The 26703-nt window shown below is 38.6% G+C and overlaps 1 protein-coding gene across 1 annotated transcript in view; it reads left to right on the top strand.

Annotated features, from left to right (window-relative positions):
• Nucleotides 1-26703, top strand: part of HACE1 (HECT domain and ankyrin repeat containing E3 ubiquitin protein ligase 1) — a 122237-nt gene that overhangs the window by 20992 nt on the left and 74542 nt on the right. The window contains exon 7 of the mRNA XM_011952877.1: nucleotides 6313-6444. Coding sequence (XP_011808267.1) covers nucleotides 6313-6444 — 132 coding nt within the window. The remainder of the gene's footprint in view (nucleotides 1-6312; nucleotides 6445-26703) is intronic.

Raw genomic sequence — 26703 nt, forward strand, 5'->3', positions numbered from 1 at the left:
CACCAACAGTGTATGACAGTTCCTGTTTCTTGACATCCTCGCCAACATTTCTTATTGCCTGTCTTTTGGATATAAACCATTTTAACAGGGGTGAGATGATACCTCATTGTAGTTTCTTTGATGATCAGTGATGTTGAGCACCTTTTTGTATACCTGTTTTCCATTTGTATGTCTTCTTTTGAGAAGTGTCTACTCAGATCTTTCATTCTTTTTTTAATCAAATTTTTTTTTATTACTATAGAGTTGTTTGAGTTTGTTATATATTCTGGTTATTAATCCCTTGTCAGATGGATAGTTTGCAGTTATTTTCTCCTATTTTGTGGATTGTTTCTTTACTTTGTTGATTGTTTCCTTTCCTGTGCAGAAGCATTTTAACTTGAAGCGATCCCGTTTGTCCATTTTTGCTTTGGTTACTTTTGCTTTTACTCAAAAGCAAATTTACTCAAGAAATTTACTCAAGGGGTATTACTCAAGAAAGCTTTGCCCAAACCAATGTCCTGGAGAGTTTCCCCAGTGTTTTATTTTAGTAGTTTCATGTCTTAGATTTAAGTTTTTAGTTCATTTTTATTTGATTTTTGTATATGGCAAGAGATACAGGGGCTAGTTTCATTTTTTATGGATATCCAGTTTTCCCAGCACCATTTATTGAAGGGATGGTCCTGACTCCCAGTGTGTGTTCTTGGCACCTTTGTAGAAAATGAGTTCACTGTAGATGCATGGATTTGTTTCTGGGTTATCTGTTGTGTTCCGTTGGTCTGTGTGTCTCTTTTTATACCAGTACCATGCTGTTTTGGTTACTATAGCTCTGTCGTATAATTTGAAGTCAGGTAATGATACTCCTTCAGTCTTTATCTTTTTACTCAGGATGGCTTTTGTTATTCTAGATCTTTTGTGATTCCATGTAAATTTTAGTATTATCTTTTCTGTTTCTGTGAAGAATGTCATTGATATTTTGATAGAGAATACATTGAATTGATAGATTGCTTTGAGTAGTATGGACATTTTGACAGTATTGATTCTTCCAACCCTTAGGAATATTTTTTCATTTTTTGTGTGTGCCTTCTTCAGTTTCTTGCATCTTTTTTTATAGCTTTCTTTTAGATGTCTTTCACTTCTTTGGTTAAGCTGATTCCTAGGTATTTTATTTTATTTGTAGCTGTCATAAATGGGATTACTTTCTTTACTTCTTTTTCAAGTTGTTTGCTGCTGACATCGGAATGCTACTGATTTTTGTATGTTGGTTGCATATTTTGCAGCTTACCTGTTTACCAGTGCTAACAGTTTTTTGGTGGAGTCTAAGTTTTTCCAATACAAGATCGTATCATCTGCAGACAAAAATAATTTGACATCTTTCTTTCTAATTTGAATGTCTTTTGTTTCTTTCTTTTCCCGATTGCTCTAGCTAGGTCTTCCAGTACTGTTTTTAATAATGGTGTTAAGAGCAAAAGTTAAATCTTTTGAAGAGCAAAAGTTTTTATTTTGAAGTCAAATTGATCAGTTTTTCGCATTATGGGTCATGCTTTTGGTGTCAAGAACTCTTTGCCTAGCCCTTGATCCTAAAGATTTTCTCCTATCTTTTTTTCTAAAAGTTTTATGTTTCTGTGTTTTACGTTTAAGTCTATGATCTCTTTCGAGTTACTGTTTGCATAAGATATGAGGCTTAGGTCAAGGCTTCCTTTTTTTTTTTTTTCGCCTGTGAATGTCCAGTACTAGCACTGTTTATTGAAAAGGCTGTCCTTTCTGCGTGAATGTGGTTTTGCATCTATCTCAAAAATCAGTTGGGCGTATTTGTGTGGACCCACTTGTGGACTTTATATTCGTTCCACTGATCTGTGTGTCTCTACTAATCTCTCTGCTAATATCACACTGTCTTGATTACTGTAGCTGTAAGTCTTTCTTTTTTTTTTTTTTTTTGAGATGGAGTCTCGCTTTTTCGCCCAGGCTGGAGTGCAGTGGCACGGTATCGGCTCACTGCAAGCTCTGCCTCCAGGGTTCACGCCATTCTCCTGCCTCAGCCTCCTGAGTAGCTGGGACTACAGGCGCCTGCCACCTTGCCCAGCTAATTTTTTGTATTTTTAGTAGAGGAGGGTTTCATCGTGTTAGCCAGGATGGTCTCGATCTCCTGACCTCGTGATCCACCTGCCTTGGCCTCCCAAAGTGCTGGGATTACAGGCTTGAGCCACCGCTCCCAGCCTGTAGCTGTAAGTCTTAATAACAGGTAGAATAATTCCTCTCACTTTATTTTTCTTTGTCAGGATTGTGTTAGCCATTCTGATTCCTTTGCCTTTCCATATAAATTTTACAATAAACTCATCTATGTCTACAAAAAAACCTTGCTGGAATTTTGATTGGAGTTGCTTTAAACTGATAGATCAATTTGGGGAGAATTGTTATCTTTACTAGGTTGATTGAGTCTTTTAATCCATAAACGCAGTATGTCTCCACACTTACTTAGGTCTTTGATTTTTTTCATTAGAATTTTGTACAGCACAGTCTAGGGATTTTGTGCATGTTTTGGTGAGCATATAACTATTTCATTTTCTTTGGCATAATTGTAAATGGCATTGTGTTTTTAATTTGAGTTTATGCATGTTCAGATGGGAATGCAATTGGTTTTTGTGTGTTAATTATGTGTCTTGCAATCTTGCTGAACTCACTTATTAGTTCTAGAGGATTTGGGGCAAATTGCTTGGGATTTTCTACATAGACAGTCATGTTGTCGGCATGTAGAGACAGTTTTTTGTTTGTTTATTTGTTTAGACAGAGTCTCATTCTGTCACCCAGGCTACAGTGCAGTGGCACGAACTTGGCTCACTGCAACCTCCGCCTCCTGGATTCAAGCAATTCTTCTGCCTTAGCCACCCGAGTAGCTAGGATTACAGGTGTGCGCCACCACGCCCAGCTGATTTTTGTATTTTTAATAGAGATGGGGTTACACCATGTTGGCCAGGCTGGTATTGATCTCCAGACCTCAGGTGATTCACCTGCCTTGGCCTCCCAAAGTGCTGGGATTACAAGCATGAGCCACCACGCCAGGCCTTTATTTCTTTCTTTTCCAGTTTGTATGTCTTTGATATCTGTTTTGTGCCCTACTGCTTTACTAAAGTTTTCTTATAATTTATTACTAATTCATTACCAAAGTCTCTCTCAGTTTTATAAATATCCTCTTAATATGTATGCAGTACCTTTCATGTCCTTGGTAATGTCTTGAAGGAGTCTCTTAAGGAGACTTCTGTGCTCTCTTGGCTGGGTTGGTTGATACCTAGGTCTGCTGCACAGTTGTTTGGAATGTCTCATCATCATCCTGGGGATTCCTTTTGCTTTTTTCTTGCTTTGGGTTCTCTGTTATATGGGTCTTATATCCATCTTTTCTGGTAACTGTTCTGTCACTCTGATGGAGCACAACCCTGACAGTTTCCTGAGAAAAAGTGTGCATGGGAGATGTGTTGCCACCTTGCCTGTTTGATATGACTCGAGTCTTTGAGTCTGATTATGTGATTGACAGTTTAGCTGACAATCTAGATGAGACATCGTTTTTCCTTAGAATTTTGAGAGCATTGCTTTGTTGTCTTCTTACTTTGTTTTGAAGTTTAGTACTATTTTGATTCTTGATTGTTTATATGAAACCTGTTTTGATTTTTCTCTCTAGAAACTTACAGAATCTACTTTGTCCATGGTGTTCTAAAATCCTGTGATTATTATATCTTGATTTATTTTATCCATTTAGCTGGATAATATTGAGACCCTGTCAACCTGGAAACTCATGTAATGGGAACTTATGAGAAATATTCATAAATTGTTACTTTCATGATTTCTTTTTCTGTCTTTTCTCTGTTTTATTTTTTCCCCAACTCCTGTTATTTAAACTTTAGACCTATTCACACTAGCCCTTTAATTTTCCTACTTGTTCTCATTTCTTCATTTCTTTTATCTTTTTACTTTTAGGGAGACTTCCTCAATATTTCTTCTAAATCTTCTTTTGCATTTGCACATCTCTATCATAGTATTAATTTCCAAGAGTTTTTTTTTTTCCTTGTTTCTCTCAAAAAATAGTATCCTTTTCTCATTTCAAGGACGCAATCAGTATGTTCTCTCTCTGACAGTATTAAATATAGTTTTTTCTTGAATATTCATGGTTCCTTTTTCCCCCTACTTTTTGCTTTAAAAAATTTTTGTATTTTGTCTTTCAAATTAGATACGTTTATCAAATGTTTGGTGGAAATGGAAAAAGCTATTTGAAGACTGTGTCAGCATGAGTGAAGTTTGTTCACTACTAGGGGCTTCAGTGTAGGATGATCTCCTTGGACATTTGCCTCTTGGACCTTTCTAGTGTCGATCTCTTGAGGCATTTACTCTTGAGCTGGTCATACTCCTCAGAGAAGACTCTTTCAACTGCCCTGAAGATGTTAACAGTCTGTGTGCTGGATAGAGAAGAATGCTTTGTAAAATCAATATTCAGTATTTAAACTTGCACTTAATCTCGCCTTTTTAATGTGGTATTCCTGGTCTAATGTGCCTGGTGTCTCTTACCTAGAGACTGTTTTCAAGCCTCTTGCATTCTATCTGATTGAGGAGGGGCCATTACTGTTCTTGCACAGTTGGGGAGGGATAGAGATATGAGGCTCTAAATCTTGTTAGATAAACTTTCAACCTCTTTTCAAAAGGTGCATGGTGCTTACTATTGATTCTTGAGCCTTTTGGGAGTCCTGTAATCTGAATCACAGTTTTTGGGGGGGTTTCTCTAGTACTGGTGTAACATTCTGACAAGTCAACAAGTATAATCTGACAAGATAAAAAGCATCATCTATTTTCTTGGCTTCCAAAACTTGCTATTCTCTCCTCTGTATCTTTATGGATCTAGTCTTTAAGGAAATACTCTTTACTGTCATTTCTGGGGGTTTAGGGAAGAAGTAGAGGCTGATGCATGGATTAAACCTGCCATTTTAAAACAGGGATTTCATGATTTTCTTTTTAATGAAAAAAAAAACGTGAAAAATTAATGGATAGCATAGTCCAAAGTTTTAACATTGATTATCTTTGAGTGGTAGACTCATAGGTGTTTTATATATATTTTTATCCTCCTTTTTTTATTTATGCAAGATACATGTGTTACTTGTAAAATACAGGAAGTAAGGGAGATAGCATTGCGATGTTAATTACTTTTTAACTTAACGTTTGCTTCTGGGAAAGGAAAACTATCTAACACCTTTTCTCCAGAGACAAGCTATGCATAGAGTCCAGGATTGTCTGAGAAGCAGAGTATTTGATGATCGGAAGCTTAGTATACTTACTATTTTGAACCGTTGTGAGTTATTTTAAAACAATTTTTTTCTTTTTGAGGCAGGTTCTCACTCTGTCACCTAGGTAGGAGTGCAGTGGCACAATCATAGCTCATTATAGTCTCAAACTCCTGGGCTCAAGGGATCCTCCCACCTTAGCATCCTGAGAAGCTAGGACCATAGGTGTATGCCACCATGCCCAGCTAATTTTTTTTTTTTTTTTGAGACGGAGTCTTGCTCTGTTGCCAGGCTGGAGTGCAGTGGCACGATCTCAGCTCACCGCAACCGCCGCCTCCTGGGTTCAGGCGATTCCCCTGCCTCAGCCTCCCAAATAGCTGGGATTACAGGCATACGCCAACACACCCAGCTAATTTTTAATATTTTACTAGAGACAAGGTTTAATCATGTTGGCCAAGATGGTCTTGATTTCCTGACCTCGTGATCTGCCTGCCTTGGCCTCTCAAAGTGCCGGGATTACAGACGTGAGCTACTGCGCCCGGCTGCCCAGCTAATTTTTAAATTTTTTATAGAAGCAGGTTCTCGCTACATTGCCCAGGCTGATCTTGAACTCATTTCATTCAAGCACCTCCTGCCTCAACTTCCCAAAGTGCTGAGATTACAAACATGAGTTACCACTTCCAGCCTCATTGAGTTCTTGATTTTGAAATCTGTGGTAATGTAATCTGCATCTTGATACAGAAATTTTCCTCATATAAAACTTAGTTTCAGCTATTTAGGAGGCTGAGGCAGGAGGATCACTTGAGCTCAGGAGTTTGAGTCCAACCTGAACAACATAGCAAGACCCCAACTCTAAAAAGAACCCCAAACCCATAAATAAAACTTAAACAAATTAAAAAAAGGAAAAAAATTACATGGACTTAAAATACCTTTAGTTTTAAACCAGTACACGGACTTAAAACGCCTTTAGATTTGCATGAGCAAGTCACGTTCGGCTAAGAAATAACATTATTTTTCTGCTGTTTTTATATAAAACACTACTACACAAACGTTAAGTAACTAAATGGCTTCACAGATACACTGGCTGGCTGTGAATGGGCGGACAGAACTACTCCATGACCTTGTGCAGCATGTCAGTGATGTTGATGTTGAGGATGCCATGGGACAGACAGCACTGCATGTTGCCTGCCAGAACGGTCACAAGACGGTAAGTTCAGCCATGAGGACTTTAAGCTGCATGTGTTTGTTTTTTAAAATTGAACTCATGAAAAGTTTTTCACTGTGCATGTTTGGGAACATGAAGCATAATAGCAAAATCTTATTTTCTGCATCATATGGACTTTTTCTTTTTTGAGACAGGGTCTCACTTTGTTGCCCAGGCTGGAGTGCAATGGTGGTATCCTAGGTCACCGCAGCCTTAAACTCCTGTGCTGAAGTGATCCTCCCACCTCAGCCTCCCGAGTAGCTGGAATTACATGCGTGAACCACTGCACCTGGCCCATATGGACTTCTGATAAATATATTCTTTTTTTTTTTTTTGAGACGGAGTCTCGCTCTGTCGCCCAGGCTGGAGTGCAGTGGTGCGATCTCGGCTCACTGCAAGCTCCGCCTCCCAGGTTCACGGCATTCTCTTGCTTCAGACTCTCGAGTGGCTGGGACTACAGGCATGTGCCACCATGCCCGGCTAATTTTTTGTATTTTTAGTAGAGATGGGGTTTCACCGTGTTAGCCAGGATGGTCTCAATCTCCTCACCTCGTGATCCGCCCGCCTCGGCCTCCCAAAGTGCTGGGATTACAGGCTTGAGCCACTGCGCCCGGCCTGATAAATATATTCTGTATGGTTAGAAGAAATAGAAAATAGTGCTTTTGGGCTGGGAGCCGTGGCTCACAGCTGTAATCCCAGCACTTTGGAAGGCTGAGATGGGTGGATTGCTGGAGCTCAGGAGTTCAGCCTGGGCAACATGGCGAAACCCCATCTCTACTAAAAATACAAAACCAGAGAATTGCTTGAGCTCAGGAGTCAGTGGTTACAATGAGCCAAGACTGTGCCACTATACTCCAGCCTGGGTGACAGAGTGAGAGCCTGTCTCAAACAACAACAACAAGAACAGGAAAATAGTGCTTTTATATGTGCTCAAAATATTTGTAATTTGTATTTTGATTTTATTTCCAATCCATAGGTTTTAATAACCGAATATACTAAATTTTTTAATGTCGTGTATTCACACTTAATTTTAACATTTATAATATTCATTCTGTTCTCAGTTTTAGCAAATAAAACTTCATATTTTATTTTATCTTTTGCCATTAAGCCTCAATTTTGGGGATTAGATAGTGAGGAAAGTGAGCAATGGCACTGGTTAAATAGTATGAGTCAGGTTATCCTATTTTTCTACTTGCATTGTGTGTGGTCCAAGTAACAGTTATTTTCTTTCTTTCTTTTTTTAATTTTTTAAACTATTTATTTATTTATTTATTTGAGACGGTGTCTCGCTCTGTCACCCAGGCTGGAGTGCAGTGGTGCGATCTCGGCTCACTGCAAGCTCCGCCTCCCAGGTTCACGGCATTCTCTTGCTTCAGACTCTCGAGTGGCTGGGACTACAGGCATGTGCCACCATGCCCGGCTAATTTTTTGTATTTTTAGTAGAGATGGGGTTTCACCGTGTTAGCCAGGATGGTCTCAATCTCCTCACCTCGTGATCCACCTGCCTCGGCTTCCCAAAGTGCTGGGATTACAGGCGTGAGCCACCGCGCCTGGCCTCCTTCTTTCTTTCTTTCTTTCTTTTTTGTTTTTTTGAGACAGAGTCTCACTCTGTCACCCAGGCTGGAGTGCAGTGGCACAATCTCAGCTTACTGCAACCTCTGCCTCACAGGTTTAAATGATTCTTGTGCCTCCCAAGTAGCTGGGATTACAGGTGTGCGCCACCATACCCAGCAACTTTTTGTGTTTTTAGTAGAGATGGGGTTTTGCCGTGGTGGCCAGGCTGATCTTGAATTCCTGGTCTCAAGTGATCTGTCTGCCTCAGCCTCCCAAAATGCTGGGATTACAGGTGTGAGCCACTGTGCCTGGCTATTTTCTTTCTTACTCTAGGTTTCTAAAATCATGCATTTGTTTTAGGACAATGCTTTCCTGTTATTCCCGTGTCTTGACATTTGGCTTTTGAAATTGCTATTTCTCTCTCATTAAGAGACTTTACTGCCTTATATAAAGATTGAAAGTTAAGATTTTAGATTGAGTTTCTGCTTTGCTGTAATTTTCTACCCCTGTTTATGTTTTTAAGTTTTTTTTTTTTTTTAACATTTAACATTATTGGTAATAGAATGTATGGGTGTGTGCCAGTAGTCTCAGCTACTTGGGAGGCTGAGGTGGAGAGGTCAAGATTAGGTAGAGAGATCCCTTTAGCCCAGGAGTTGTGGGTCATAGTGCACTATGCTGGTTGGATGTCCACACTAAGTTTGGCATGAATATGGTGACCTCTCAGGATGCCAGATTGCCAGAGAGGTGAACCAGACCAGGTCAGAAACAAGTCAAAACCCCCATGCTGGTCAGTTTGTGGGATCATGTCAGTGAATTGCCACTGCACCTCATCTCTTCAAAAAAAAAAAAAAAGCGTGTAATTTATTTTCTTGCTGACCATAATAATAACAACGAAACCAACTCAAAGCAAAGTCTGTACCATTAGCTACAAGGATACAAAGTTTGTTTATTTATTTTTGTTGCAAACTTTCTGAGTCTTATCTCTTGTTGGGAGAAGGGAGAATTCCTAGTGGAATCTAGTCTTTTATCTCTTCAAACACTTTTTCCTTAACCTGGTTTCAGGTTGTATGATCACAATTCACAGAATATTGGACTTCTTCAAGATAGTAGACAAAGGTTGACATTGTCTTATGTTTAATATGGTGTTGAAAAAGTGGAGGGATATAGGATCCTTTTTCTGTTTCCTGGAATTTTTTCTGAACACCATTGTTCATTTGTATTTTTTGTCTTTTATCATATGAAAACCAATGCAGTGTTTTCAGGTATATTCTTCTCATTAGTTTTTACTACTTAGAGTCAACATTATTAAATTTAAAAAGTATTCTATGTGGAAAAAAAAGATGTGAAATGTCCTAATCTTGAATGACCCAGGGTTTTAAGGCACTATTGCATATTAGAGAATGAGTCTAGCCAATAGCTCTCAGAGGACAGAAGAGCACCTACTTTAATATAAATACCCTTTGCTATAACGGATGAGCAGAGTGTCATTTACTAAGACTTGCATACCCTACCTGTTGCCCAGGAACTTGGATAGGAAAATACTGGGATTCAGATTAGAAAAAGATCTGTAAAAGCTATTTTTAGCTGCTTTGAACCAGTACAGAAGCAAGAGTTACTAAGAAAACCTTGTTCAAAACATGTGCATTACAGGCTGCATTAAAAATTTAGAATTGCCTTCTGAAGTTACTGAAAATTAGGTGGTATAAGTATAATATGCTCCATATGGTTTACAACCTAAAGCAAATGTGGTAAAGTAATGGAGAATTCCTCATAGTCAGATGCCTTTGAACAATTATATTCTGAGAAGATTTATAGGGAGCCTGACTTCATTGTGGTGATGAGTTTCACAGAATGAGATTTTGCAGACAGAGTAGAGGAGGAAGGGTAGAAAAAGTCATGTTGACTTGTGGTTGGTTGTAATGGCCAATGGGATTCATAATAGTTGGTCAATTATAGTTACCTGCAATGATCATATACAGGTAAAGGGAATGCTTAGGACTGATTATTTTCTGAATCGTTATCTACGATGATCATATGAATGTAAAGGGAATGCTTAGCACTGATTATTTTCTCAATCATTGTATGTATCTTTATTCCTTTTTCAATTAGGACAAAAGGGAATCTTGAAAAATTAGTCTATTTCTTTGCCTCCTGAACAAATGAATTATAGTTCTACAAATCTGTGTTCATAGTTGTGCTAATACTGCCTGTTTCAGAATTACTCATATATTTCTGGGACACATTCACATCTCAGTGTATAAGCATTAATTGTTTTATCTTGAGTTTGATGTGATTTACTGGGCTATGAAATATGTTATTATAGGATAAGGGTTACTGATTTATTAAAAACCATTTGTATATCTTTCCATAAGTTGAACACTGAGTGTATAATTGTCAGGTATCCTAGTGACTCAGTGGCAAGCCAATATGGCCTTTTTGTTGTCTCAGTAGCCACTTCTTGCATAAATTCTTTAAAAAGTCTTCAGAAGTGATGTCCATGTAGACCTATACCAGTGCATGTAAGTTTCAATATTTTATTTTTAAGCTTAGGAGCTTACATAATTCTGATTATATATATTTTATAGAATAAAATAGAAAACTTTAAATGGGGAAGAAACTCCATTAAGAAATAAAGCACATCATCTCTTTTCACAGAGGCATGGGTGATAAATCCTCTGAAATTCGCCTTCTCATCTCATTTTAGAGTAAATCTGTGGAGTGCATGAAAACATTTTGAGCAACTAGCTAAGCACCCTAAAACTTTGTAGATTATATAGCTAAATGCTATATTCTTGCTTCGGTGACAAGAAGTGCTTTTTCAAATTTATATTACATTTTTTAAGAATAAAAGATTCGGAAGAAAGATTCATTTTTGTCATAACTAAGAAACTGAGTAATTTTAATTATGATTTCATATAGATGCAGCTTTGCATTAGCGGTAAACATGATAAAGGTCTCATTTTCCTCTTGTTGGAAGGAAGTGGTTTGGGCGGTTGAAGAGTGCACTCTGGTTTTTGTCATTGTAGCATAATAGCACCGTGATTTTAAACTACTATCCCTATTTAATAATGATCAGATGAAAGGAATCATAATAACTTCTTAATAATTTTATTTTTATATAACTTTTCTTAGATCAACTGTTAAACTCCATTCTTAGCTGTATAATATCAGAATTCTGGTATGTCTTTGGATACTAATTTCAAAACATCATTTCAAAGTTTGGTTATTCAACTTGAGATGATATAATTTTACTGGTGATATAATTAAGGAAAATATTGTGAACACTTTGGAAGGCATTTAACAGCAGTAATAACTACTGCTATTATGATTGTTATTAATATGCATGATGTGATTCTGTAAAAGAACACAGATCAGTATCTAGACCCTTTATTCATGTATGCTTATACAAGAAGCTGGGCCTTGTTGATTTTTAATTTCAGTTTTAGAAAGTTGAGTAAAACCTAACACTATTCTCTGTAGGTATAATTTATTAACACTTTTTGGACCATAAATTAAACCTAGTTTTTGGTAACTTTTTCTTTAAGATATATAAATGTGTTGAATTGCCAAAAATGATTAACTACAGTCTTCTCAGAATAACGTGGATTTAGAAACCGTAGAGAACTGTCAAATAGTTCAGTCTAAAATTCTGTAAGTTAGATTACATGGCAGGATTAGTTAGGGACTAATTTGTAATTTATTTAAAAATAAATTTCATTTTTATCAGAATAAACCTTATTAAGTTTTTGTAACTAAATACAAAGCTTCACAAACAATATAAAATGATAGTTGAACCCTTAGTATAATAGACTATATTAGATAGAACTGACTGCATTTTTTAACTAAAATCATAGATTTGTTAAGGAACAATGCTCAACCCTCCATTCAGTCAGCTCTCTTGGTGTCTTTAGCCAGCTTCCAAGTTTTTCATCCATTACTGGACAGCCGTGCAAACTTAATTGAAAACATTTTCCAGACATTAATTGGATTCAGCCTTGAGGCATAAAGGTAGGTAGCCTAACATTTCAGAGTATATTTCTAGGGTCAGAGTAATTGTATTTATTCTAATGCTAGAATTCTCCTTTAATCATTTCTAAGAAGTTGAAGCAAACAGTAGAAAGTTCTCTTACCACTGTTACTTTTATAACACAACTGGATGATAATGATTTTTACTGGATAATTTGTAAGAGTTCAAAGTTCTTAATAGGTGAAGGTGAACAGGTTTCTAGAAAAGATGTGTGTAAACCAGTCACTGATTAGTGAGTTGGGAGTTTTAGTTAGTGTATAAGTTATTTGTGCATTGCCATAACTCATGTCATCAGAATTATTTTTAATTAAAAAATTAAGTAAGGACACTTTGTTGTTTGGTCTCCTTTTAGCTAGTGATAATACCACAACTTTGATTTTTACTTAGAGTTTTATTATTGAATATCTATTCCTTTTTACTTTGATTAGTGTTTTGAGAGTTGACATTGATAAAGCAGGGCTGCCCTGGATTTCTTGCTTTGTAATTTATCAGTGTATTGGGCACAGGTGGTCTTGGTTAGTCACTGCCTTCAATTAAATGACTTGAGATTGACCTACACATTAGGTTTGTACGTTCGTTTTACTCAGGATATTGTTTTATCACTTGAAAGGTTATGAAGTCTGTTGAAATACGTCATTTCTTCTTAAGGCTGTCTTGAAGGCCGTATGAAAATCCCCTAGGCTTTTCTTTTTCGGTTCCTCCACAATAGTTTCTTATTCTGTAAGGAGGAGGGAATCCCATTCTAGATAATCAATGACTAGAATAGTTTTTTTGGTGGGTAGAGAAGGGGCAGAATTGGGCCAGGAATTTGCAATTCTAAATTTTTTAAAAAGTGTTTTGTCGATCCAATTTTAGGCATATAGTTCTTAAAATTATGTATATTAATGTAGTGTAGCTCTTAAAATTATGTATATTAACTTGAAAAATACATTGGTAATCAGCTATCAGTCACATATTTATGTTGGCATGCTTTTACATGTTTACATTTAGTAAATAGTAAGCTACTGCACTTAATTTTAGCAAGTAAATGAGAAGCCATATAATTTTAAAAATAGAAGCTGTGACCATCATTGTAAATCACAATTGTTAGGTTTTTTGGACTTCATGGCTTATAGATCAGTGCAGTTTTCACAAAAGTATTTGTGTGATTTTAGGGGCAAGAAATGTGCTAAAATGAATTGAATCCAAATCATAGAAAATCCTGATTTATTTTTCTGGATAGCACTGATCACCATCTAGTACATTACAAATTTTGTTTATTTACATCTTGTCACTTTATCTTCCCTTTCCACTATATACTTCATGAAGGCAGGTTTTTTTGTCTGTTTTGTTCATTGTTTGAACTCGAGTATCTAGAGTAGGGCATAGCACCTAATTTAGAGCAGTGGTCCCTAACCTTTTTGACACTAGGGACCAGTTTTGTGGAAGACAAGTTTTCCACAGTTAGAAGTCGGGGGGATGGTTCCGCGATGAAACTGTTCTACTTCAGATGGAACTTACGCCTGAATCTTCCATGGGCAGCTCACAAAAGAGTTCATGCTCCTATGAGAATCAAATGTTGCTGCTGGTCAGACAGGAGGCAGAGCTCAGACAGTGATATTCACGTGCCTGCCACTCACCTCCTGCTGTGTGGCCTGGTTCCTAACAGCCCGGGGATTGGGGACCCCTGATTTAGAGTAGTGTGTAACACACTATCTGGAGGAGGGCGTAGTACATAATGGGTATAGATTTTTGTTGAAAGATGGAAGAAACTGGTGGACAGTGTCCAGGTTCTTGGCATTTTGAACAAAGAATTAGACAAAGTGCACAAACAAGTAAAGAATGAAGCATCAAAAGCAGGTATTTATTGAAAACAAGTACACTCCACAGGGTGGGAATTGGCCCGAGCAGCTGCTCGAGGGTCTGGATACAGAATCTTCTGGGGTCTAAATACCCTATATACGTTTCCCATTGGCCACTTGGCGTTCACCTCATGTAAATGAAATGGTGGCCTGCAATCAATCAGAGGCTGAAGTTACAAAGGTCACACCCCTATGCAAACATCTGATTGGTTGTGGGAAGCAACCCATCAGAGGTTAAAGTGAAGTTAGGAAGTTGCACTTCTGTGCAATTGAAGACTTGGCCCTCAGTCGGATTGGTTGCACATAGCTACCTTCAGTTAGTCTGACTGGTTGCTATGTGCAGCCAATCAGAGGTTGGTTGCTATGTGCAACCAATCAGAGGCTGAAGTGAAGTTACAGGGTTACACTCCTATGCAAACATCTGACTGGTTGCTTTTTGCAACCTATCAGTGGTACTTTCAATTTCCCATCTGCCTCGCAAAAGAGGAGGGGATTTGAAAAAGGGAGTAGTCTCTGGTCCTTTTGTTACTTAGGCGTGGAAAGTTAGGGTTTTCCTTTCAATATATTTCTGGGAAGTTAGGGTGAAATGGCCTTAGGTTCCCTGCCTCCAGACCCTATTCTCCTGCCTCAAAACCACTCAAATGCAGTATCATTTTGATCAATATATTCTGCCATTTTCTTTGCATTTCTAAATGTTTGTCACTTTTTTCCTTTTATATCTTTAAGTGGAGTATATATTGATAGTGCTGATTCTTACAAGAGGTTGTATCCGTTTGTATCTATTGCTGAAAATATCTCCTTTTGAGAATCCTTAGGGATTTTAAAAGTTTATTCTAGAATTTATTCTCTTGAATTATGTTGTGCCTTATGCTTTGATACAATTTAAAACTCTCAGGTAGTGTTGTTTCTTCAAGAACTTTTATGTATTTATTTTAACTTAATAAATGCTCAGAGGACATTTTCTTCTACCTAAGTTTTAACCTTTGGGCACACGTGAACAGTTTTCACATAGTTGAAAACATTGATTATCTTGTAGCATTTTGGAAGAGTGTATGTGGAGTCTTGAAACTCCATTGTTAAATTCTAGTTGTTAAGACCAGGCAATAAATACCTCATTACAGTTCTATATACCTATTTGTCATTCATGATATCTCAATATCGTATGTGTGTGTGTTGTCAACAAGAAAATAATTTGTTATTGTGGTTAGACCTTTTGCTTTACCACTGAAATATTGTTACTCTGGATTATTTGAGAATGAGAATCCATTTTGCACACTAGTGTACGTCCAATTAAGGAGTAGTAAGAGACTCAGGAGGGCTCACCCTCCGAACAAGGCTCAGTAGGAACAGCCAGAATAGTAATAGGATGGGTTAGATAAGTGTTAACAGCCTCTGTCTCCTCGCCTAACACTAATTAGACCTTCCTTATTCTCCTTACTACTCATCACTGTGCAGTCTGCTAATTGTTGAGGTGAGTACATTTTAAGTTCCTTCTGTACTTGAATTATCTTTACTTGCTGTCCTCAGAGAAATGATTGGAGAGTTTTTTAAAACTGTGATTCATGTTGTCTGTGACTTTCTAGCAGCTTTTCTTATTATGTCATTTAATCAATAATTGACTGAATTTTGCATTTTCCTTTCCCTTCCTGTTTAAAGCTTTTTCAAAAAGAAAACAGCAAGCAAACATCTTTTTTTTGTTAAGTCACAAAGATAGATGACTTTGCATTCATTTCAGTGCTGCAAGGCTATTTTTTATTCTTTCAAATTCCTTTATACATTTTTATTCTTATTCTAAGGGAAGTAGGTTTTTCTGTTTTTTGATTTTTATTTTTTATTGGGGGATTGGAGGAACATTTTATCTACAAGTGTAGTTATTGAAAAATTTACTAAAATATGTTTCTTTTAATAGTTGCATGTTTTGAGGATCTTAATTGGACTTTTTTTTAAAAAAATAGAAAAGTAGAAAGACTTATGAATGGAAAATAAAATGCTGGAACAAGTAACTTCCAATTTGTTTTATTTTTTTTTTGAGACAGGGTCTCTCTCTGTTGCCTAGGCTGGAGCAATGGCATGATCTTGGCTCACTGCAACCTCTGCCTCCCGGGTTCAAACGATTCCTGCGTCAGCCTCTGAAGTAGCTGGGATCACAGGCACCCGCCACCATGCCCAGCTAATTTTTGTATTTTTGATAGAGACGGTGTTTCACCATGTTGGCCAGGCTAGTCTTGAACTCCTGACCTCAGGTGATCCACCCGGCCTCCCAAAGTGCTAGGATTGTAGGTGTGAACCATCGTGCCCAGCCTCCAATTTTTTAATCAAGTGTTTTTCTCTCTTAAAAAAAAAATTAATGTCTTTGTAGGATATATTAAAAGTAATGGCAAGAACCACAATTACTTTTTCACCAACCACATGCCAGGCTATGACGGTTTATATTGTAAATCACGCTTTTTTTCTAAGATTTGCTTCAAATTTATCTCACCAGTTAGTTGAGAACAGTAGAGGAATATGTTAGTCTAATGGCTAAATTGTTTTTATATTGTAAGTTCTACAGTATAAATAGAAATACAGAAGCACTATAAAAAATACATGGTTAAAAATACCATTACTTTTTTTTTTTTAGAGACAGTACAGGCTGGAGTGCAGTGGTGCGATCTCTGCTCATTGCAACCTCCGCCTCCTGGGTTCAAGCAATTCTTCTGCCTCAGCCTCCTGAGTAGCTGGGATTACAGATATGCACCACCACGCCAGGCTGATTTCTGTGTTTTTAGTAGAGACAAGGTTTCACCGTGTTGGCCAGGCTGGTCTTGGAACTTCCGACCTCAAGTGATCCGACTGCCTCAGCTCCCCAAAGTGCTAGGATTACAGGTGTGAGCCACCATGCTCGGCCTACTTTTTTAAATTTTTATTTATTTAGAGATAGGGTTTCACTCTGTTGAACCGGATGGAGTGTAGTGGTGCGATCATAGCTCACTGTAATCTTGAACTCCTGGGCTCAAGTGATTCTTCTGCCTTAGCCTCTCAAGTAGCTAGGGCTGCAAGCACACACCACCACGCCTGGCTAATTTTTTTTTTTTTTTTTTTGAGACAGGCTGGAGTGCAGTGGTACGATCTCGGCTCACTTCAAGCTCTGCCTCCTGTGTTCACGCCATTCTCCTGCCTCAGCCTCATGAGTAGCTGGGACTAGAGGCGCCCGCCACCACACCTGGATACATTTTGTATTTTTTTTAGTAGAGACGGGGTTTCACCAGTTAGCCAGGATGGTATGGATCTCCTGACCTTGTGATCTGCCCGCCTCGGCCTCCCAAAGTGCTGGGATTACAGGCGTGAGCCACCACGCCCATAATTTTTTTAAAAATTTATAACTTTCTTTTTTAGAGATGGTGGTCTCACTATGTTGCCCAGATTGGTCTTGAACTCCTGGCCTCGAGCAGTCCTCCCACTTTGGCCTCCCAAAGTGCTGGGATTACAGGCGTGAGCCACCACGCCCGGGCCACGCCTGGATAATTTTTTTAAAAATTTATAACTTTCTTTTTTAGAGATGGTGGTCTCACTATGTTGCCCAGATTGGTCTTGAACTCCTGGCCTCGAGCAGTCCTCCCACTTTGGCCTCCCAAAGCCTTGTGATTACAGGCATAAAAATAGCATTACTTTAAAACCATACACAAGTAGCTGTCTAGGTACTTAAGCTTTATTCTGTAATAGTTACTTAGTAGGGAGTTACTAGATTATCTGTGATTAATGTAGTTTATGAAGATATGTCAGATTAGGCATAATACTATTTAGTAATCTGAATTCAGAAGAATTATAATGCCTATGTTTTCATCAATAGAATAGTGATTATAAACATGGACTTGGGTTTGAATCCCTGCTTCATTGTTTATGTGTTGGGGTACAGATTACATGACCTCTTTGACACTCAGTTTTGTGCTTATAAAAGTGAAGAGAATATCACCTTTCTCACAAGATGCATTAAATGAAATGATAAATGCTTATTAGCACACTGGGTACATATTAGTGTTATTTACATTATATCATTACATAGTTTTAAACATAATTTATATAAATGTATAGTATATTTTGTTAAAATTCCTTTATTACAGTTTCTTTCTGGATTGCTAGGTTTTAATTGCGTATTAATATATATTTTCAGTGTATTGGCTTTCATCTCTCCTGAGCCAGTTGAGAGTTGAAGACTTATTTTCTGTAATTTCTTTTTTTTTTTTTTAAGTTCAGGGGTACAAGTACAGATTTGATACATAGGCAAACTTGTGTCATGGGGCTTTGTTGTAGAGATTATTTCATCACGTAGGTATTAAGCCTAGTATACATTAGTTATTTTGCCTCATCCTTTCCCTCCTCCCACCCTCCACCCCTTTGAAAGGCCTCAGTGTATATTGTTCCCCTCTGTATCCATGTGTTCTCATCATTGAGCTCCCACTTATTAGAGAGAACATATGGTATTTGGTTTTCTGTTCCTGTGTTAGTTTGCTAAAGAGAATGACCTGCAGCTCCATTCATGTCCCTGAAAAGGACATTGTCACATTCTTTTTTTATGGCTGCATAGTATTCTGTGGTATATGTGTACCTCATTTTCTTGATCCAGTCTACCATCAATGGGCATTTAGGTTGATTCCATGTCTTTGCTATTGTGAATAGTGCAGCAGTGAACAAATGTGTGCATGTGTCTTTATAAAAGAATAATTTGTATTTCTTTTGGGTTTATACCCAGTAATGGGATTGCTGGGTCAAATGGTATTTCTGTCCTTAGGTCTTTGAGGAATCACCACACTGTTCTCTACAATGGCTGAAGTAATTTACTCCCACCAACAGTGTATAAGCCTTCCTTTTTCTCTACAACCTTGCCAGCATCTGTTGTTTTTTGACTTTTTTTTTTTTTTTTTTTTTGAGACGGTGTCTCGCTCTGTCACCCAGGCTGGAGTGCAGTGGTGTGATCTCGGCTCACTGCAAGCTCCGCCTCCCGGGTTCACGCCATTCTCCTGCCTCAGCCTCCCAATTAGCTGGGACTACAGGTGCCCGCCACCACGCCCGGCTAATTTTTTTGTATTTTTTAGTAGAGACGGGGTTTCACCATGTTAGCTGGGATGGTCTTGATCTCCTGACCTCGTGATCTGCCCGCCTCGGCCTCCCAAAGTGCTGGGATTACAGGCATGAGCCACCACGCCCAGCTGTTTTTTGACTTTTTAATAATACCTGTTCTTACTAAATGGGTGTGAGATGGTATCTCATTGTGGTTTTGATTTGCATTTCTCTAATCCGTGATGCTGAGCTTTTCTTTCGTGTGATTTTTGGCCACATATATGTCTTCTTTCGAGAAGTGTTTGTTCATGTCCTTTGCCCACTTTTTAATGGGGTTGTTGTTTTTTGTAAATTTAAGTTCCTTGTAGATGCTGGATATTAGACTTTTGTCAGATGCATAGTTTACAGAAATTTTCTCTTGTTCTGTAGGTTTTCTGTTTATTCTGATGATAGTTTTTTTCGCTATGCAGAAACTCTTTAGTTTAATTAGATCCCAACTTTTCAGTTTTTGCTTTTGTTCCAATTGCTTTTGGCATCTTTGTCAGGAAATCGTTGCCTGTGCATGGTATTGCCTACATTGTTTTCCAGGGTTTTATGGTTTTGAGTTTTGCTTTTTTTTTTTTTTTTGAGACAGAGTCTCGCTCTGTTGCCCAGACTGGAGTGCAGTGGCACGATCTCGGCTCACTGCAACCTCCATCTCCCGGGTTCAAGTGATTCTTCTGCCCCAGCCTCCTGAGTAGCTGGGATTACAGGTGTGTGCCACCATGCCCGGCTAATTTTTGTGCTTTTAGTAGAGATGGGGTTTCACCATGTTGATCAGGCTGGTCTCGAACTCTTGACCTCATGATCTACCCGCCTCTGCTTTCCGAAGTGCTGGGATTATAGGCATGAGCTGCTGTACCTGGCCTGGGTTTTACATTTAAGTCTTTAATCCATCTTGAGTTAATTTTTGTGTATGATGTAAGGAAGGGGTTCCGTTTCAGTTGTTTAACTATAGCTAACCAGTTATTCCAACACCATTTATTGAATAGGGAATCCTTTCCCCATTGCTTCTTTTTGTCAGGTTTGGTGGAAGATCAGATAGTTGTCAGGGTGCGGTCTTATTTGTGGGTTTTCTGTTCTGTTTCATTGGTTTATGTGTCTGTTTTTGTACCAGTACCATGCTGTTTTGCTCACTATATCCCTGCAGTATAGTTTACAGTTGGGTAGTGTGATGCCTCCAGCTTTTCTTTTTGCTTAGGATTGCCTTGTCTGTTTGGGCTCTTTTTTGGTTTCATAGGAATTTTAAAATAGTTTTCCCTAGTTCTGTGAAGTACATCAACTGTGGTTTAATAGGAATAGCATTGAATCTATATAAATTGCTTTGGGCAGTATAGCCATTTTACTGATAATGATTCTTCCTATCCGTGAGCCTGGGATGTTTTTCCATTTGTTTGTGTCATCTCTGATCAGTGGTTTGTAGTTCTCCTTGTAGAGATCTTTCACCTCCCTAGTTAGTTGTATTCTAGTTATTTTATTCTTTTTGTGGCAGTTGTGAATGGGAGTTCATTCCTGACTTGCCCTCAGCTTGACTCTTGGTGTATAGGAATGCTAGTGATTTTTCCACATTGATTTTGTATTCTGAGGCTTTGTTGAGGTTGTTAATTGGCTTAACAAGCTTTTGGGCTGAGACTGTGGGATTTTCTAAATCTAGTGTTATGTCATCTGCAAACAGGGATAGTTTGACTTCTTTTCTTCCTATTTGTTTGGCCTTTTGTTTTTTTCTCTTGCTGATTGCCCTGGCCAGAACTTCCAATACTACACTGAATAGGAGTGGTGAGAGACGGCATCCTTGTCTTATGTTGGTTTTCAAGGTAATGCTTCCAGCTTTTGCCCATTAATTATGACACTGGCTGTGAGTTTGTCATAGATGGTTCGTGTTATTTTGAGCTATGTTCCTTAAATACCTAGTTTATTGAAAGTTTTTTTAAAAAAAAACACACAAATGGATGTTGAATTTTATCAAAAGCCTTTTCTGCATCTGTTGAGATATCGTGGTTTTTGTCTTTATTTCTGCTTATGTGCTGAATCACATTTACTGATTTGTGTATGTTGAACCAACCTTGCATCCTTGGGTTGAAGCTTACTTGATTATGGTGTTTAAGCTTTTTGATGTGATGCTGGATTTCTTGCCAGTGTTTTTGTTATGGATTTTTGCATCAGTTTCATCAAGGATATTGGTCTGACATTTTCTTTTTTTTGTTGTATCTCTGCCAGGTTTTGGTATCAGGATAATGCTGACTTCATAGAATGAGTTAGGGAGTAGTCCCTTCTCGATTTTTTGGAATAGTTTGAATGGGAATGGTAGCAGCTTTTCTTTGTATATCTGGTGGAATTCAGCTGTGAATTCTTCTGGTCCTGGGGTTTTTTTTGGTTGGCAGGCTCATTTTCTATAATTTCTATAACAGTAGGGAACACTGTTGCTACTCTCTATCTTACTCCTATTTTGGGACCTTACACTGCTTCTAGGTCAGTGATCAGAGGAAAGCCATGATTAGAAGACCCACATAGTCCTCTTATAAAATGGTGACCGAAATACTTGTTTTTCTTATATTTGTAAGCTATACTTGACTACTTGTTTTCAGTTTAGGGGAATTACATAGATAATAATGTAGTTTTATATGACAGTGTTTTTATTACATAGATTATAGAATTAATGTTGAGATAGAAGTAAATTTAAATAGACATGCGAATACTATGTCTTAAAAATATTTTATTAGTATTAAAATCTTCTAATAAGGATGCTAGTCTTTTGAACCACCCTTCCTCTTTGTCAAGCCATGATCACCAGAGGCAACAATTTTCAACTTTTTAAACTTTTCCTTTAGTACGTATTTCCAAATAATAAGCTTCCGTGGCTCTTTCTTAGTTTATGACTTTTAGATATTATTTAATCATTTCTTGTTATGGCAAATGATTTATAAGTTTTGATTAGACAATATTGGTTATATATATAGTTCAAGTATTTACTGCTCAGTCAATAATACTGTAGTAATGTTCTTTTTTGAGGATGACTATTTTTCTTGAATAAGGCTTTGCTCAGTTTTCTTTGTGTGGATCAGCATTTCTTCATCTATATGCTCCTGTAAAATATCTCTTCATACTCTCTTCTACAAAGACAGATTCATTAGATAGTTTGTCAGTAACATCTTTTTTTCTTCTCCATATTAATTCATTTTCACCTGATATAAGGAAGTACCAGAGGCTGGGTAATTGATGAAGAAAAGAGTTTTAATTGACTCACAGTTCTGCAGGCTTAACAGGAAGCATGACTGGAAGGCCTCAGGAAACTTACAATCATGGTGGAAGATGAAGGGGAATCAGGCAGCTTCTTCACATGGCAGCAGGAGAGAGAGAGAGTATGAGGGGGAGTGCCACACACTTTTAAACCTACAGATCTTGTGAGAACTTATTCACTATCACAAGAACAGCAAGGGAGAAGTCCGCCCCCATGATCCAGTTACCTCCCACCAGTTCCCTCTTCCAATTTGACATGAGATTTAGCTGGGACACAAATCCAAACCATATCATTCCACCCCTAACCCCTCCCAAATCTCATGTTCTTCTCACATTGGAAAATATAATTTCCCTTCTCAACAGTCCTCCAGTCTTAACTCATTTCAGCATTAAGTCAGAAGTCCACAGTTCAAAGTCTCATCTGAGACAGGTAAGTCCCTTCTGCCTATAAGCCTGTAAAATCAAAAACAAATTAGTTACTTCCAAGATACAGTGAGGGTACAGGCATTGAGTGAATGCTCCAAGTGGGAGAAATTGGCCAAAACACAGAGGCTATAGGCCCCATGCAAGTCTGAAACCTAGCAGGGCTGTTGTTAAATCTTAAAGCTCCAAAATAATTTCCTTTGATTCCATGTCTCATATCTGGGGCATACTGATGCATGGGTTGGGATCCTGAGGCCTTGGGTAGCTCCGCCTCTGTGACTCAGCAGGGTACAGCCCCCTAGATTTCTTTCACAGGCTGACGTTGAGTACCTGTGGCTTTTTCAGGTGCACAGTGCAAGCTGTCAGTGGGTCTCCTATTCTTGGGTCTGGAGGGTGGTGGCCCTCTTCTCACAGCTCTACTAGGCAGTGCTCCTCCGGTGGGGACTCAGTGTGAGGGGTTCTAACTCCACATTTCCCGTCTGCACTGCCCCAGTAGAGGTTCTCCATGAGGGCTCTACTCCTGTAGCAGACTTCTGCCTGGACAGCCCGGCATTTCCATACATCCTCTGAAATCTAGGCAGAGGTTCCAAAACATCGTCTCTTGCCTTCTGTGCACACCTGCAGGCCCAACACCACATAGAAGCTTTAAGGCTTGAGCTTGCACCCTCTAAAGCAGTGGCCTAAGCTGTACCTTGGCCCCTTGGCCCCTTTTAGCCATGGCTGGAGCTGGCACTGGAGCATTTAGGATGCAGAGCACTAAGTCCCAAAGCTGCACAGAGCAGTGGGACCCTGGGTCTGGCCTGTGAAGCCATTTTTCTCTCCTAGGCCTCCAGGCCTCTGATGTGTGGGGCTGCAGTGAAGGTCTCTGACGTGCCCTGGAGATATTTTTCCTGTTGTCTTGGTTATTAACTTTCAACTCCTTGTTACTTATATACACTTCTGCACCTGGCTTGAATTTCTCCCCAGAAAATGGGTTTTTCTTTTCTACTGCGTGGTCAGGCTGCACGTTTTCCAAACCTTTATGCTCTATGTCCTTTTTTTTTTTTTTTTTAGTTGTGTTTTGCTCTTGTTGCCCAGGCTGGAGTGCAATGCGGTGATCTTGGCTCACTGCAATCTCTGCCTCCTAGGTTCAAGCAATTCTCCTGCCTCAGCCTCCTGAGTAGCTGGGATTACAGGAACCTGCCACCACGCCTGGCTAATTTTTGTATTGAGAGTAGAGATGGGGTTTCACCATGTTGGCCAAGCTGGTCTCAAACTCCTGACTTAAGGTGATCCGCCCGCCTCAATCTCCTAAAGTGCTGGGATTACAGGCGTGAGCCACAGTGCCTGGCCCTCTGTTTCCCTTTTAAACATATTCCAATTTCAAACCATCTCTTTGTGAATGCGTATAAGTGAATGCTTTCAGAATAAACTAGGTCACATCTTGAATGCTTTGCTGGTTAGAAATTTCTTCCACCAGAGTCTGGGCATGCTGGGTCACACCTGTAATCCCAGCACTTTAGGAGGCCAAGGTGGGTGGATCACTTGAGGTCAGGTCTTCAAGACCAGCCTGTCCAACTGGGTGAGACCCCTTCTCTACTAAAAACAGAAAAAATTAGTGGAGCGTGGTGGCACACACCTATAATCCCAGCTACTTGGGAGGCGGGAGAATTGCTGGAACCTGGGAGGTTGCAGTGAGCCGAGATCATGCCATTACACTCCAGCCTGGGAGACAGAGCGAGACTTCATCTCAAAAAAAAAAGGGGAAATTTCTTCCACCAGATACCCTAATTCATCTGTCTCAAGTTTAAAGTTTCACAGATCTCTAGGGCAGGGGCAAAATGCTTCCACTCTCTTTTTGCTAAAGCATAGCAAGAGTGACCTTTATTCCACTTGCCAGTAAGTTCCTTATCTCTGTCTGAGATCACCTCAGCCTGGACGTCATTGTCCCTATCACTATCAGCAGTTTGATCAAAACCATTCAACAAGTCTCTAGGAAGTTCCAAACTTTCCCACATCTTACTGTTTTCTTCAGAGCCCTCCAAACTGTTCCAACCTCTGCCCCTTACCCAGTTCCAAAGTCGATTCCACATTTTCAAGTGTCTTTATAGGAATGTCCCACTCCTGGTACCAATTTTCTATATTAGTCAGTTTTTCACACTGCTATAAAGAACTACTAGAGACTGAGTAATTTGTGAAGAAAAGACATTTAATTAACTCACAGTTCTGCTGGCTTTACAGAAAGCATGATTGTGAGACCTCAGGAAACTTACAATCATGGTGGAAGGCAAAGGGGGAAGCAAGCACCTTCTTCACATGGTGGCAGGAGAGAGAGAGAAAGAGTGTGAGGGGGGATGTGCCACACACTTTTAAACCATGAGATCTCATGAGAGCAGCAAGGGGGAAATCTGTCCCCATGCTCCGGTCACCTCTCACCAGGTCCCTTCCTCCAATTCAACGGGAGATTTTGGCAGGGACACAAATCCAAACCATATCACCCTCTAAACCTAGAAATAATCTTAGTGTCTCTCCCATATTTGATCTCCATATTCCAGATTCCATGTCTTCTATTTTGGTTTATTCTCTTTCTTTGGAGGAGGATATACTTCAGTAGCTTCTTGGGAAAAGGTACATTGAAGGTAATTTTAAAAATCTTAAAAAATAGTTAAACTTTTTTATTTGTAAGCATCTATTTGAATAATAGTGTAGTTGGCTGTAGAATTCTGCATATAGAGTAATGTATCTTACAATTTTGAAGGCTTTTTACATTTTAGATTTCTGTGTTGCTGTTGAGAAGTTTAATGCCCACATGATTTCTGTTTATCTCTGGAATCTTTTATCCCTGATGTTAGCATGAAATTTCACTTTGACATGCCTTGTTGAAGGTCTTTTAATTTGATAGACCAGACATTCGTTGAGCCTTTTAAACCTGGTACCTGATGTCTTTCAGTTCTGGGAACCTTTTTTGTATTATTTCTTGGTTATTCCCCTTTGATCCCTCACCCCCTTTCTTTTCTTTATTCTCATTTTCTGCAGTATGTCTCCCTTGATTGATTCACAAATTTTCTCATCTTTCCTATTTTCTATTTTGTCTTTTTATTCTTCTTTGTAGAATTCTTGAACGTTTTCTTTTTAAACTTCTGTTGAATTTTTACTTATTGCATTGTATTTTTGATTTCTCTTTCCCTGAATATTTTCTACCCAACTTCCTTTTCTCATTCCATGGTATAATTTCTTTTCTGTTTGAGGTTGTCAGTTACTTTTCTAATTTTTATTGTTTTCTTTGGTTCCCTTTACTGTCATTGTTAGTCTGAGTTCCATTTTTTGGTTTGTTGTAATTTTTGTTTTTCAGGTTAGAGGCCTGCTTCAGTTGTATTTTAAATATTGTCTGTTCATTCATGTGTAACGGTGAGCACTCAAATGTTGACTGGAAGCATTGTGTACATGAGTTGAGTTTGTTGACTACTTGGTTTGACTGTATACCAACGTTTCTCAATCTCAACACTATTGATATTTTGGATCTGATAATTCTTTATTGTGGGGGCTATCATCTGCATTTTAGGATGTTTAGCTGCATCCCTGACCTCTACCCACTAGCTGCCAATAGCAGTTTCCCTTCCGCGGTCATAAAAATAAAAAAGTTGCCTCATGTTCCCAGAGGGAAATTTTAACCTTGGTTGGGGACGACTGCTATAGACGCATTGTTCCGAATTGGGCTGTTTCTTTATTTTTAATTTTTATTTCTTTTTAGACATAGGGTCTTGCTTTACAGATAGTGTCTTGCATGCAGTACCATGCTTGGCTAATTTTAAAATTTTGTTGTGGAAATGGGATCTCTCTAAATTGCCCAGGCTGGTCTTGAACTCCTAGCCTCAAATGATCTTTCCACCTTGGTTTTCCAGTCTTAGAATTACAGGCATGAGCCACCGTGTCTGGCTGAACTGAGCTGTTTCACTGGGGACTTTCTAATGCGAGTATCTGTAAGATTCTTTTCTGATGCCAGTATTGAGAGGAAGCTTTTAATTCCTTCTACCTGAGGTTTTTAAGCCTGCCTGCTGGAGTCCTGGGAGCCTAGTTGGAACATGGAGGCTGGAGGTTTTCACTTAATTTGTTGTTTTCACGATG

The sequence above is a fragment of the Colobus angolensis genome, unplaced genomic scaffold, assembly GCF_000951035.1.
Source record: "Colobus angolensis palliatus isolate OR3802 unplaced genomic scaffold, Cang.pa_1.0 Scaffold35, whole genome shotgun sequence".
Taxonomy (NCBI): Eukaryota; Metazoa; Chordata; class Mammalia; order Primates; family Cercopithecidae; genus Colobus; species Colobus angolensis.